This window comes from Hemicordylus capensis, chromosome 4 (assembly GCF_027244095.1).
Source record: "Hemicordylus capensis ecotype Gifberg chromosome 4, rHemCap1.1.pri, whole genome shotgun sequence".
NCBI lineage: Eukaryota > Metazoa > Chordata > Lepidosauria > Squamata > Cordylidae > Hemicordylus > Hemicordylus capensis.
This window is the reverse complement of record NC_069660.1, coordinates 88,135,952-88,151,325: the sequence shown is the minus strand read 5'-3', so window position 1 is coordinate 88,151,325 and position 15,374 is coordinate 88,135,952. Positions and strand designations below refer to the sequence as shown.

General features: G+C 44.4%; 1 protein-coding gene across 1 annotated transcript; it reads left to right on the top strand.

Moving 5' to 3' along the window:
- The first annotated feature begins 3,561 nt into the window (after positions 1 to 3,561).
- On the top strand, positions 3,562 to 9,107 carry TMEM275 (transmembrane protein 275). The gene is made up of 2 exons (XM_053313505.1): positions 3,562 to 3,903; positions 7,915 to 9,107. Exons 1-2 carry the CDS (start codon positions 3,893 to 3,895, stop codon positions 8,546 to 8,548), a joined length of 645 nt encoding a protein of 214 aa, XP_053169480.1. The 5' UTR covers positions 3,562 to 3,892; the 3' UTR covers positions 8,549 to 9,107.
- Positions 9,108 to 15,374: the final 6,267 nt, after the last annotated feature.

The window sequence follows — 15,374 nt, the reverse complement described above, 5'->3', positions numbered from 1 at the left end:
AGGTCTATAAAATCATGCATGGTGTGGAGAAAGTGGAGAGAGAGAGATTCTTTTCCCTCTCACACAACACTAGAACCAGGGGTCACTCCATGAAATTGATTGCCAGGAGGTCTAGGACCAACAAACGGAAGTACTTTTTCACACAACACGTGATCCACTTGTGGAACTTTCTGCCACAGGATGTGGTGACGGCCAACAACCTGGATGGCTTTAAGAGGGGTTTGGATGACTTTATGGAGGAGAGGTCTATCAATGGCTACTAGTCAGAGGGCTGTGGGCCACCTCCAGCCTCAAGGGCAGGGTGCCTCTGAGTACCAGTTGCAGGGGAGTAATGGCAGGAGAGAGGGCACGCCCTCAACTCCTGCCTGTGGCTTCCAGCGGCATCTGGTGGGCCACTGTGTGAAACAGGATGCTGGACTAGATGGGCATTGAGCCTGATCCAGCAGGGCTGTTCTTATGTTGTTATGTTCTTATGAGATTTAGCAGAGAGATCAATTTTTCTCAGCATAGCATCCCTCCCAGTAACTGGTGGTGGTGCTCTCTCTGTGTGTGGTGTGTGTTCAAATTCTGAGCAGGGAGGAACACAAAACCGAAACTGGAGGAGAACCAGGCAGGGTGGTGACTGTGGCTGCCGGGAGGTTGTAGGCAGCAGGAGGCAAAGGGCAGGGGCTGGAGCAGGAGTGAGGCTCTGCCTCTTCCTTCCCCTGCTTTGCTTTCCGCATGGTTGCTGCTGCTGGCCATGCTTCCTACAGTCCTGAGGTAGTGGGAGCTGCTCAGAAGAAGGCAGTGGAGAGTCTGGCGCTGGCCAGAGCTCATAAGTAGAATGTCCAGCAGGTCTCTGGCAGCAGCGGAGTCTGTTGTAGCAGGCAGGCAGGAGAGAGTGTGGCTACCTTCTTTGCAAGTGAACCCCAAACCGGTGGTGAAGGGAATGACCATGGGAGCAAAAAAAGTGGACTTCCTACGGCCAGCCTATCAAGCCCACTGCAGCCAATCCGCCCACAGCAAACAGCTGCCTGGCGGCTGGGCTGCTCAGATCCAGGCAGTCCAAGTGGGTGGCATGGGCTAGGCCATCGGCGCCGGCAGTGCCCAGCCTGTGCATGGTGAGGGCGGTGGCTGGGAGTGTGTGGGGGGCTGCTGCTGCCTGCTGGGCCAGCTGCTGGCCAAGGGGAGCCCGCCTCCCCCCTGAGTGCAAGCAGCCATGACAAACACACGATCCATTAGCCCAGTTTTGGGGTGCACTCGTGTCCAAACCTGGGTTAAGCAGCGGGCTACCTAAGAGGGCTTGTCGCCATGCTGCTGCCATGAGCGGCACAGCTCCAGCGGTTCTCACACACCGCAAAAACTGGGCTGGGCTTCCCTAGCCCGGTTTCCGCTGCTTGTGAGAATAGCTTCTCTTTCTCTCTTTCCACTGGGCCGAGCGGGGTGGCCCAGGCCATGGCCATCACCACCAGTCTGCTCTCTGGGCTACTGCACTCTCTGATCCTTTTTCCTTCTGATACATCCTTTTCAAGAAAGGCACACTATAACTCTGCTTCCAGTCCCAGTCCCCGTAAATACATTTTGAATCCCCCTCCTTTGCCCTCCTGCTCCTCCCGCCAGCCAATGGAAGCACAGTTGCTGATGACATTTGATTTGTATGATAACAAGCCAACAGAGAAGCAAAGAGAACACAACGCAAGCCAGTCAGAAGCCAGTGCCAGAAAACCAACCAGCAAGGGGAAAACAGGCCTCCACAATGGCACTCAAAACGCTCTAAACATTTAGATCAAAACTGGATCATTTTGTTTTGAGCTTAAAACAGGCCCTTTATATTAAGGGCATTGTGTTTCAAGCTTGAAACACTAATAGCTGTTTCAAGCTCAAAATATTTTTGCACATCCTAGTTTATGGATGGCTGTGCCAAGAAAATGGAAGGAATAATACTGATGAATTTAAATAGCAAATTTATCCACAAACAAACATAACATGGAATACTACACATATTTATATACCATTTTTCAACCAACATTTTCAAAATGGTTTACACAGAAAAATAAACATAAATAAAATTGTTCCCTGTCCCCAAAGGGCTCACAATGTTTAAAACAGAAACATAAGGTAGACACCAGCAACAAGCACTGGTAGGACCAGTAGCTCTCCCCTTGCTAAATATAAGAGAATAACCATTTTAAAAAGGTTCCTCTTCACTCAGTTAGCAGGGTGGCTTTGATCAGTTAGCAGGGTTCTTTCCATTAGATGGGGCAGAATAGGGGCCAGAGCTGTGCCTTGTTGGGAGATGGGGTGGAGGAAATGGGATAAAACCAAACAATTCTTTTTAGTAATGGGTGAGCATCTCTCCACTCCATTTGCAATCCACTCAGAATTTACAAGTGCTGAATGTTCAGGAAAAAGTGTGTCTGTTTTCAGAGTCTTTTTTCAATATGCAGAGAGAGAGAGAGAGAGAGAGAGAGAGAGAGAGAGAGAGAGAGAGAGAGAGAGAAGATCAGAGTGCCACATTTATTTATTTAGTACATTTCAGCCATAGATAATCAGTTTCAAAAACAAAAGGTTAAAAACACATCAAAAAACTATAATTAAGCTCAGTAGATAACATGATTGAATATGCCAATTTAAATAATACTAGCTGACCTGGTGCAGAGCATCTGAGCTCCTAGTTCTCCCTGTCTCTCCTCCCCCATCTTCAATTCTTTCTCCCCCTTCCAGCCCCATTTCTTTCTCTCCCGTCTAGCCCCATTTCTTTCTCCCCCCTCCAGCCCCATTGCTTCCCCCCACCCCATTTCGTTCTCCCACCCATAGCCTGTTCTCTCTTGGCGTCCAGGCTGCTTTTCCTAACCGGCCATCTGCCGTTTCTTCTCAGCCGGCCATTTGCCGGCCTGGCGGTGGCCGCTTCTCCTTGGCTAGCCCCCCAGCCTGGTGGTGGCTGCTTCTCCTCAGGTGGACATCTGCCATCCTGGTGGCCGCCGCTTCCCCTGCATGGCTGGTCATCCTGGTGGCCGCAGCTTCTCCTCCCCACCCACTTCTCCTCCCATCCCTGTCGCTAATCTGTAGCTCTCTCGCAAGAGCTGCGACGCATGGGATTAGCGATAGGTACGCCTAGGAGAAATAAATATATAGATACATACAAAAAGCAGGGGAGCACCATTGGGCCTACGGGTTCAAAGAACCCAGGCCGCCAATGAAAAAGGATGCCGAAGCCCCTTGGCTTGGATTCCAGAGAAGCCCAGAACGAACTCCCCCCTCCCACGCCCGGGCCGCCGAGAGCCCGGGCGAACTCTCTGCTAGTTATTTTCTGCAGTGCCAACTGCCCGATAGGATGTTTTCCCCTTCCTCTACCTCTCTGGAAGGCGAGAAGGGGAAAACGTCCTATCAGGGAGCCGACGCTGCCAGAAATGATGAATTGAGAGCTTGCTCAGGCTCTCTGCAGCCCAGGCCACGCCCCCTTTTCACGTGATGTCACAAACAAAGGGGCATGGTCCGGGCTGCCGAGAGCTCGAGCGAGCTCTCAGCTCGTCATTTCAGGCAGCATCAGCTGCCCGATAGGACGTTTCCCCCTTTCTCTTCCTCCAGAGAGGGAGAGAAAGGGAAAAATATCCTATCGGGCAGCCGGCACTGCCTGAAATAACTGCAGGAGAGTTCGCCTGGGCTCTCAGCAGCCCAGGCGTGGAAGGGGGTAGTTCACTTCACTCTGAGCTCCTCTGGAGCCTGAGCCATGCCCCCGTGCATGTGATGTCATGTGCACGGGCATATGTGGAGGGGGCCACCGAGCGGGGCTGGACCCAGGCTGCCGCTTGGCTGGCTCCGCACCTGACAAAAAGAGCAATAAAATGCCCATCAGCTGCCATGATTAGCCGAGTCCTTCAAACACCTGAGAGGCGAAAAATATTTTAAACTGATGACAGAGGGGTAAGTGAGCTAACTGCTAACTCTGCAAAGAGGGATCTTTTTAAAGTGGTGATTCTCTTTAGCAGGGGGAGAACAACTGGCCCTCTCCATCCCTAGCACAGCATTCCTCCAGTGGCTGTTGCTGGTATTGAACTTATGTCTATAATTTTAAGATTGTGAGGCTTTTGGGGACAGGGAACCATTTTATTTATTTATCTATATCTATGTAAACCGCTTTGGGAACTTATGTTGAAAAGCAGTATATAAATATCTGTCATATTCATATGGTTCTTTATCATCCTGATAACAAATACACCACATCCAAAAGGCAAGAGGATACAAAAGGTAGAAGTGCCACAAAGCAAGAAAAACATTCAGGGAAAGAAAGAAAAAACCACCCACCCACACAGCCTCTCTCCCTGTCATGGATCATCACTTGTCACAGCCTGGTCTCAAACAGCCCATGACCTTCAAATTTAACCACTGCCGCCAAGTAGACTTTTAGGCTTACTCAGTCTGAGTCAGGTTCGGACTGGCCCACAGCGCAACAGGGCATATTCCTTATGCGCCCCACCCACGGGGTGCCCCTGCACCCCAAATCCCACCCTTAATTACCCGTTCTCCTCAAAACCCAGTGCCCTCCCCACATACATTCTACCCCTCTCTCAGTGCCCCCAGTCCGGCCCTGGTCTGAGTCTACTTTAAAAGCCTTCCAAACCTCTGTTGCATAAAAAAATTGGTAGAGTAGTAAGGGCTTTAGGCATGGGGTGGAGAAAACAGAAGCTACAATTTTTCTTTGAAAATAAACAAGTAATTTACTTTGAAATTAGTTCACTTTAAATTAATAGTTCCTTTTAAAGTTTGGTTTTGTTTCAAAACCAGCAACCAAAAGAGCATAAGGAATCAATAAAAGGTGATCAAAACACATCCAACTGACCTGATTCTCACTGAGCCCTGACTTAGAGTCCTTTGCGATCATTCCAGCTTTTTCAGCAGCCCCGGCTTTTCTCTTGTTCATCTTCAGGTCCAGTTCTCCTTTACAGTTCTGAGGTTCAGCCCAGACTGTTTCTTCTTGCTTGTGAGTATTTTTAGCTCTCCAGAGAGTTTCTGCTCTCTGCCAGTAATTTCAGAGCCAGTTAAGGTTCAAAATACCCAATAAACATAACTCAATTTCCCTCCATTTTTCAAACCATGACCAATAAAATAAAACCTCCATATTCCTCCACAATCAAATCAGCACATTTCATCACCCTCAAAAATGAAACTGCTGAACAGAAGCCATGACCTTTTGACCCTGTACAGCTTTCTTAATACACTGAATAACAATGCATTTATAATACAAAGTCTTATTTACAAAAAAGAAAAAGAAAAAGAGGTTTAGGCCTTGTTCCTTCACACTCCCAAACAAAAAAGATAGTACTAACAAGTGCCAGGAATGTGGAAAACCTCCCAGTATTGTTATGGACGGTCCATAAACATATCAGAACCAGAGGTACCAACTCAGAAGTATGTGAAATATAGGCCTGTGTCTGATTTCATTTTATATTAAGAAATGAATTAACTCCTGAACTCAAGGTAAACTGATGCCCAGGTCAACTGCTCTGTGAGCAGGAGGCAATCCAGCATTGTATTGTAAAAATGGATATGCAAGGAAACACAAAAGCCAGGCCTGAATGCTGAATGATTCATATGCTAAAATGCCACTGACTACCAAATGTCTGTGGAAGAGGCCAGGGGCTGAACTCCCCCTTCCTGTTGCAAGAAGCCAGTGTTAATCCTTGTCAGTGATTAACTCAATTGCTGTCTATAGAAATTCCACATAAGTAAATGCATACAAAGTAAATACCTGTAGACTTTAATTCTTACCTCCCTGATGCTTCTAGCCAAATGTATTAAACATCTCACACATGTATAATTACACACTAGATAGAGGTACACAAGAAATAATGTAATTGCTGTCCCACAACTAATTTTCTCACTAACTCCTGACTTTTAACACTTTTTGGGGGAAGATGCAATTTGCAGCTCTGAGATGCAGATTTGCTTTGGGCAATGTTCCCCCCTCCCTTCTGAGCGCACAGTGTACAGAAGATGAGATTCAGATCTCTCTGGACTGGCCAATATCCTGAATAATTAAGACATTGTCCAGAAGGTAGCAGCAAGTTGTCACCTTTTTGGGGGACCCAGGAAAGGATGAGATTTGAATAGGTCCTATGAGATATGAAAGATCAAAGGAAAATACACTATAAGAAGGAGGCTACTAGACAGAGAGTCAGCAGTTCTGTGCCTACGGGCAATCTGCTCACACGCCCCCCCAGAGTTTGCTGCTAAGCCGCGGGGTGACAGCAGGAACTCTGTTCATGGACAGGAGCTGTCTGTGACCTCACTGCGCAGTGAGAAGTCGAGACTCCCCAGCCATGGTGCTCTGGCTCTCAGCCCTGATCTGAGCAACTGCAGACGCTCCTGTCTCCCGCCAAGCGCCTCGCTCCTTCAAGCTGAAAAGACCTCCACTCTCAAGTCTCTGATCCTAGTAAATATGCTGCTCCATTACAAGCCTTGCCCCCCCATCCTTTCCCCTCCTTCTCCTTCCCTCCCAGCCTTTTCCTCTACTAACTCCTGAACCATGCCAGCCCTCAGCTTTCCTTACACCCCCCCCCCCTTTTTCTGTCTGTATCTGAATTGTATTAGGCTCTAGGAAGATTTAATTGTACACACATATGGTAGTTAGGAACACTGGTTGTGGCTAGGAAATACTGTTGCTGATATTGATAGAGTGTTCTGCTTTCTGCTTTGCTAGATTATGCTGTTAGTCTTTTATACTCAATAAAGCCCACTGAATCTTTGAGGAATGGTTTGATCTCCTTTCTTCCATGTGCCCAGATCATACATGGTCACTAATATAAAAGAACTTGGTCACTTGGTGACACTATGAGCCAGACCTAATTTTGTATACTAGCTAATGAGCATATTTAGTATATAAATCAGGCCTGGACTGTAACAGTATCCTGGATTAACAACGGGTCTCCTGGGTGGATGGGCAGTCAACAATTTCATTATGAACCTTTAGCAATCAATGCATGAATACCATTTAAATTCTTAAACTTGCAATGAATCTAATTTGAGAAATACAATGCAAGAGCAGAACGGATTTTTTTCCCACCAAACAGGAAATTGAATAGTGTTGCCTTGATATTTCAATCATTCTATTTTATTTCCCAGACAACTTATTATTATTATTACAGCCTTGTCAGTATTTTCCCCCCAACCTTCTGTTTTTTCCAACCTTCTGTTCCCCCTGAAGTTTTCCCTTTTGTACTCTGCAGCATTACATTTAAGGAACTAATGGCACTCTGAATCAAGAGAAGAGTTGGCTGGGATGCACAATCTCTTCTGGGTTTCTTTGATTAGAAAAAAAAAATAGCATGAAGCTTCAAGGCTCTATCTCCCAGCTTTAAAGGCTGAAAAGCTCCTGGGTATAGAGCTCACTGCTGTAACTTCAGAATGAGGATGGTGGGAAGTAGGTGTGAATTGCTAATGGTGAAGGACAGAGCAAATGTTATTTGCTACTTGATTGCTCATCCAGAGATAATTGTCACTTGCTGCAAGCAAGTGCAAAAATGGCAGCTTGCATCCCAGTGACCTAAGGGGATGTAATTACCCATCTGGAGTACTCAGGCATGGCTCGTGAACTCTCCTCGGGGGGGGGGGGGCAGTGGGTGGCTTCTTTAAGGTAAACGGAGCCGGTGCTCTGTGCCGCCCAGCAGCCCCCGCGGCAGGGAATTGCCTCCGCCACTCACCTGGCCACTGGCGGGGGCTCACCTCCGCAGGAGCCAGGTGAGTGGCGGAGGCGATTCCCCGCCGCGGGGGCTGCTGGGTGGCACGGAGCACTGGCTCCATTTACCTTAAAGAAACTGCCCCCCCCCCCGAGGAGAGTTCACGAGCCACGCCTGGGAGTACTTGTGAATAGTGCAGGCTCAGTGTATGAATGAACAGACATGTTTGCTTATATGCCTTTTTGTCCTTGTTTTACAGACATTCAGAGCAGCACTCATCCTGTGGGTATCATGTATTTCACCATGACGTGAAGTCCAAAGTCACTTCTGAGACGCTGATCAACATGTTCAGTGACAAGAACAGCCCCCCTCTGTCCCAGAAACCAAGCAAGAAAAAGACAAGGCCCCAGGGGCTGCCTTCCCCAGCTCTGTGCTGTGCCTGTGGACTGTGCATCATGCTGGCAGGTATCAACATCACTCTGGTGGGAGCATTTGCTTTTGGGACATTCCTGCCTGTCAGCAACCCACCCATCGTCATTGGTCCCATCCTGTTGGTGGTGGCATTCACTTTCTTTGGGGCTTGTTGCATCTGCAGCCGAAGGCCACCTGCTCACGGCACAAGAAAATCCAAACCAGGGGCCAACATTGGGCTCATCAAACCGGGGAACACGGCTTTTGAAATTGAAACCAGTGAGCATACAGTGCAAGACACCACTGCTGTGCAACTGAGCCCCACCAACTCTCCAATGTCCTCCAAAAGGTCCACCCCCATTCATGATATTTCAAAGACCTGCAAACTTTTCACCATGGATAGCAATGGGCCAGCAGCAAAATACACAGCAGACGGAGAATCAATACAGCTGAACTTGCCCAGAGACATTGCCATGTCATAAACCAAACTGGAGAATATTTATGAGGAGCTGGGTAGCAGGCATGTCAACATATGACCAGATGGCAAGATGACTTTGCAGTGCAGCTAACATCTGGAATCTAATTTAAGAGTCGGCCAGCACATGCCTTAGAATCTGTTGAGAAATTTAAGGCAAAGGCATAATAAGGTGGCAATTAGAAATCAATACACAACCGTGGAGAGAGATTCCACACATTTCTGTGGAAGGACTAGGTTTTGAGCAATGAAATTAAAAGAAAAGAGGGCATATATAAGACTCACTATCATACAGGTACTGGAAAACAGCATATCCATTGGATTTCATTTGTTTTTTTAGTGGATTTGTGAATGATAATGCAAAGATCAGAATTTGATGCTTCAGAGCAGTGAAGAAAATTACAGGTTCTTTTTTATTTTTAAGGGGCAATGGATTGTAATGAACCATGGTGACCAGGAAAGGAGTTTTGTTAATGGGGAATGCAGATTATATGAGATTGCCTTGTTTGCTTGTTTTGAGGCAAAATAACTTCTCTAATGCAATTAAATCCCTATCTTGCCTCTTTGATTTGGTCCATCCTTTCACCTCTTTTGAAACTTCATTGGTTGCTGCAGAAGTCACACTGGAAGCTACACACATTTAATGTTGCCTTGTCTATCCTTGGATTTCATATTCAGGAGGTGGCAGTAGCAGTTGGCAGCAAGCCCAGCTATGCACAGATGTGTTTGATAAATACTCCTTGCATATTCATGGGAAGCTATTTAAGGTGCCCAGAGTGGCAAGGTTATAGATAGAATATGGGAAGAAATGGTGGAAGGCTGGACAGTGACAGAAAGTGGTACGAAACTATACTTTATAATGGTTTGGGATCAGCAATCTAGTCCATTCCATTGACAGGAAAAGGCCTTGTCCTGGCTTTAATCTCTGAAACTTTCAGACATAGAATTTAGAGACATGTGCAGACATATACATCACATAGTGATGATGAAAACATTGGTTTCTATGTTCTAGCAAGAGCTTTTAATTTAGGGGAAATACAGTAAATAGCTAGTAGACCTTCTTATGCAACCAGTCATGTGGTTCCAGTTTGTTTGTTTGTGAATATAAGGAATGAATATATTCTCCTATCTTTATTTAAAAAACCTACAATCTGACTGACTTTAGTGTGAGATTATGCATTTTTGCAAAGGACAGGTCTCATGTTGAGGTAATTAAGACTAACAAGAGCAGGGTCAACCTGCCAATGTGGTTGGATGAGATGACCCCCTCAGGTGGCAGATTGTCTGCTAATAACCACCTGCCATTCTCCTGCCTTGAGTCATGCACTTGGCCTGTTGCCTCCCCAAACTTCATGCAGTACCAGCCACTTGTCATGACTCTGGACCTGAGATCCCCTCAATAGTAGGGTGAGACAGACAATTCAGGGGATGAGAGAGGGTGGGGAAGTCCCTACAGTCCAGCTTCCCCACCCTACAGTCCAGATCACAACAACCCTGTGAAGTAGGTTAGGCTGAGAGAGAAGTGACTGGCCCAGAGTCACCCAGCAAGTAACATGGCTGAATGGGAATTTGAACTCGGGTCTCCCCGCACCTAGTCCAGCACTCTAGCCACTACACCACTCTGGCTCCCTTTGTTCCTGGGAACACACACACACATACACCCTCCCCCGCTGACCAGGAGAACAAGAGGAACCTGAGCAAGCACCTCCACCACCAGAGGACACAGTCTTGCTTTCATCCTCTAACTCAGAGTAATCTCTGAGGACCTCTCAGTCCTAACAAAGGCCTACGCCCTAGAGCCAACACTTAGAAATCAGGCAAGGTCTCCTTAAGCCACAGAGCTTTCCCTAGATAAGGGATGAATCCAATTTACTTTGCCTGGGCAGCAGCCATAAAAACCAGGAGTGTGCTCAGAAGCAACGTTGTTATATTAGCCAGCTCTTTTGGATTCCTGCTTGGAGCTAATCAAGGTACAGACCCCTTCCCCCTTGGAGTTGTCTGATGTCCATGTCCCTCTCAGATCCCTGACCACCAGCTCAACCTAGAATAGGACACTACCATCGCTTTCTGCTCATTCCACCTTCCCTTCCTTTTCAAAAGGCAGAGGGTGGTGCAGAGTATCAGAAAGTGTCTTTGAGTAATTCCTTGCTGTTCTGCTCCCACCTCGTGCCTTTTGAAACCACCTTACCATCATAAGAGAAAGGGATTTGACAGGGGTGGGGACATAAGTGTGCAGCACACTTCATATGCCGGGTGTAACGACTGGAAGGTCAGGGGGATCAGGTGGGGAAAATCGGTATGCTCTGCATAGGAGGCCTCTACCCAAATCCAGTAATCAGAGGCCTCTACCTAAATCCAGTTGGACAGAAACTTGTTTTACTTTCAAGTATTATTTATCCCTTCAAAATAAAATACATTGTTTAATATTCAACAGGTGGGACTTTTATGCCTTTAAAAAAAGAAACCACTTTGTGAGTACTACAACAATAAGAGTAGGGATACTGATTGAGTTCTTCCCATCTAATTTCTCACTGAATGCTGGGGTTCTGAATTATCTGGTCATATTTGTGGAGTAACACCACTGTATTAACAGGTATCCAGGTGAAACAATATGCATGATGGATCTATGACTATGTTCCTCTCCTTTATTGCATAAAATAAAATTAAAACATAAGAAATACTTAAAACAAACATTTTGACGTAAACACGTCAACCTCAGTGTTTGATATTCTACTGTTTAAACCTCATTCTTATATTTGGGAGTCTCCCCAATCAAATCAAGAGACAGATAACACACAGCTATGCCTACTTATCACTAACAAGAGAAGAAACAAAGGGGGGGGGTAAGAGAACAAATTCCTTTATATATACCCTTTTATGGCCTATGTACTTAAGCGTTTCTTTCCGTTCTTCCTTGCCATTAATCTCAGGTCTCAGTTTGTCTAAATATAATGCTTCTCTAATCTTTCTTTTGAGCATGCAATGTTCTGACTCCAGAATAAACACTTAAAGTGGCATTGTTATGCCATCATGTTTATTTTTCATATGTATTGACCACGGTCTTTCCTTATTTAAGTATTTTGAGTCTGCTAAATGTTTTTTAAATCTGGTGGCTTCCAGTTTCTCCTATATAGCATTCACCACATTCCACACAAGTGATTTTGTAAATGGCTACTTCCTGTTTACAACTCTCTTTCCCATTTTCACAAATTGGACAAGCTTTGGTTTCACACTTTTTGTCATATAATCCTGATCTTACTAACTGTTGCTTTCAAGTCTTGGCTGTTTGGCATACCACATTAGGCTTGATCCCATATTCCCTTAAATTTTTCTGGCACTGCCTAATAAAATTATCTGAAATAAAAGGGATCTTCAGAATGTGCAATCCTGCTACATATTTCGTTCCCCCTGATCTTCTTAAGGGGAATTAATACCCATTAACCTCCGCCAGTATGTTTGGCTCTTTCTATGGCTTGCCCTCTGTATTCCTGAAAAGAAACTTCAGCTGTCCTTTTAACAATATTTTTCACTGTTTGTATTTTAGTTGTTTGTGGGTGTGCAGATGTGCTGCTTATGATTAAATATTTTTAGCTGGTTTCCTATACCATTTGGTCTGTAAGCTGCCCATCCTGAGACAGATTTCTGTCTCTAGGAAAGGTAACCACCCTTGATTATCCTTGATTTAAAAAACAATACATGATGGAGTAACAATGCCACTTAATGTGTGCATTCTGGAGTCCGAACATTGCATGCTGACTCAAAAAAGAAAGATTAGAGAAGTGCTATATTCAGATACTGAGACCTGAGGTTAATAGCAAGGAAGAACTGAAAGAAACTCTGAAGTACATAGGTCATTAAAGGGTATATATAAAGGATTTTGTTCTCTTACCCCCTCGCCCCTCCTTGTTAGTGATAAGGCATAGCTGTGTGTTATCTGTCTCTTGATTTAATTGCAGAGACTTTCAAATATAAGAATGCGGTTTAAATAGTAGAATATCAAACACCGAGGCTGACATGTTTATGTCAAAATGTTTGTTTTAAGTTTTTCTTATGTTTTAATTTTATTTTGCCACACTTTTCCATTTGCAACTGTCTTTTTCCCTTACTTGTTACCAATGTCAAGAGTCACATGCACTGAGTAGAATGCTGTGCCAAAATGGATTAAATCATTATGTGATGCCCACTCCTGTATAGTTATGTAATGTGGGGTGAGTGAAGGGGATAACACAGAAGATGAGGGGCTAGTCAGCTAAGCTGTAAGTCAATTGGTGACAGTGGTGATGAGGAAGCTGAAAAAAGAAAAGAGGAAAGAGAGAATGAAGGGAAGAAATCAGGGGCAGGGCATCAGGAAAAAGATCAGAAACAGAAGAGCCTTTTCTCTTGAAAAGTCAAAGAGAAGGAGAGATGCATCAGAGAGAGAAAAGTGGGAGTCAACATTTAGAATCTTTGAGGCTCTGAGAATCTACCTACTCACCCAGCAAAGGGTTAATTTGAGATCTTAGAAACAATGTCCAGAGACATTTTCTCATACAGGACAGACCAAACAGTACTGGGACTGTAACCTTGAAATACCTAAGAAAAAGTTTCTGCACAAAGAAATCTCTCCAATTGAAAAGGATTTTCACACATAGACCTCACCGCAGCTGAAAGCCAAGTAGTTCTATTAACACAGAGAGAAAACTTTCAGGTTTGTTCTATTAGAGTCTTCTAAATTTATCTCAAAGTAAAACACGTTTTGATTGTCACTCCCCATACCAATTATCCCTCCAAATCTATAACAAGATCAGCATACAAACAAAAAAACAAACAAACCAACAAATAAGGAATGGGGAATATATCTTCATCACTCCAGCTCAGCCAAGTAGGAGGTATGGAATTCTTCAAAGTAAAGTCACAGTCTCAGCAAACTCCTTCCCAACACTTTCATTTCTCTAGTCAGAGCTTGGGTAGATAGTTAATGATGAAAGGGTGATTATTCAGCCATAAAACACTTTGTCAGCTGTGCAAACAGAAGGAACTGTAAATGGAACTTTTCAGAGCAATCAAAGTCAAATCCTCCCAGAAAGCAGGTAAACAGAATTTGTCCAAGTAGGGCTTTGTAAGACAGACATGAACTGGTTAGATATGTGGTTCTCCAAAAACAGTAAAATGAAAAAACCAAATCAAAAGAGAGGAAACGAGCCATTCTTCTATCCAAGCCTGTCTTCTCCATTCCTCTTCTCCATTGCAAATACTTGTCTGCCGGAAAGTTCGAGGTGGGGGAGAGGGAGGTTCATGAAGAGATGGGGGGGGGGGAGGAATCCACAATAATCTCCAATGAATGCTGTGAGTAATTTAGAGTTCAAGAATCAAATAAGAAATAAGTAATTGCTGGGATATCAGACATTTAAAAAAATTCTTCAAGACAAAACTGAAAGCTGTTAGCATTGGAATGCTGAGATCTCCAGCAAAGTAAAAATAGCAAAAAGTAAGCAGGAGCTTTCAGTAAAGGGAAAAAACAACAACACAGTAAATCTGCCAAACTCACGGCCATGGACATCTCAGAGATTTATTAGTAAAGATAAAAAGAAAAGAGCAAGTCGTCGGTGATTAGGCAGTGGAAAGCCTCTCTTCATTCGGTCCGATGATTGCAGGAAGGTCTCTTCAGATGTTCATCCAGGGTTTTCCAGACTTTTCAGGGTCTGAAGACCCCCTAGACTCCCACCTCTAGGAGGAAGACCAAGCCTCACACACATACCGACCTCCATCTGACCGATGGAAGGTGAGAAGACCAAATGATTGATGAAAACCCTGACAGGTGGTTTAGTCAGGAATTTTCATTCCCGACGCCATCTTGCTTTCTCATCAGAATGAATTTGGAAGGAGATAACAAAAGATAATTTTTCAAGACTAAGACCATTACATATTCTAGATATAGTACTAAAGAAGAGAAGATGTGGTTTCTGAGGGTTGCTCTTCTAAGTTTCTCTCTTAAGACATCAGCTGTGAGTTTACTATGTAATGTGTTCCAATTCCAAGTAGTAATTACCTTTCCATACTGCAAGAACTTACTTTTCTCCAGATGTGGCAGCAGCTTCAGTTGAAACCAGATTGCAGTTACTGTAAGATGAAGAAACAGAGCCTTGGCCAAATGTATGTGACAATGTCTCTCTTTAGTGGGCAAACCTTTGTTCAAAATATTAATAATTCTTTCAAAGTCATCTGGACATGAAGATGCTCTTCAGTAACACAATGACAAACCTTGTGCTGTCATTTTTAAAGGGACCCACATGTAAGTTCAATATTGCCAATCTGTACAAGCATGGTTGTTTAATTCTATTTTCTTCAGAGAAGAAAAAGAGCTTTGAATATCTAAATGCATTTGTATGTTTTTAACTCTTCCCCCTCCACCCATTTCCTTTGCCTTCAATATCTGGGTATTTTGGGGAGCATGGCTGGTTTTGCACAGTAAGCAAAATTAAAATGATAGCAACTTGAATTCTTAAAGAAGAGTGGGAGTTGGGAATATAACTTTTATTTCTGGTTTGAAAATGTGTTGTCGATTTCATTGTGTAAAATGCTTGTAGCCAGTTCTGTACAGAAGCATAGTCTTTGTAGCTAACATGTGGTCATGTTCTGGTATCAGTTTCCATGTTTACAAAAGCAAGTGACTGTTTAGCACACATTTGGTGCTGCCCTTTGGACTCTCCATGTGTTCAATAAAATATATTCAGATTTCCTTAGTCTTCTGCAGCCAGACCTGGGCAGGCTCTTTCTTATCAATGCATCACACTGTTACCTGGAGGAAGAAAGATATATATTGGATGTTGTGAACACAGTCAACATCTTCCCAA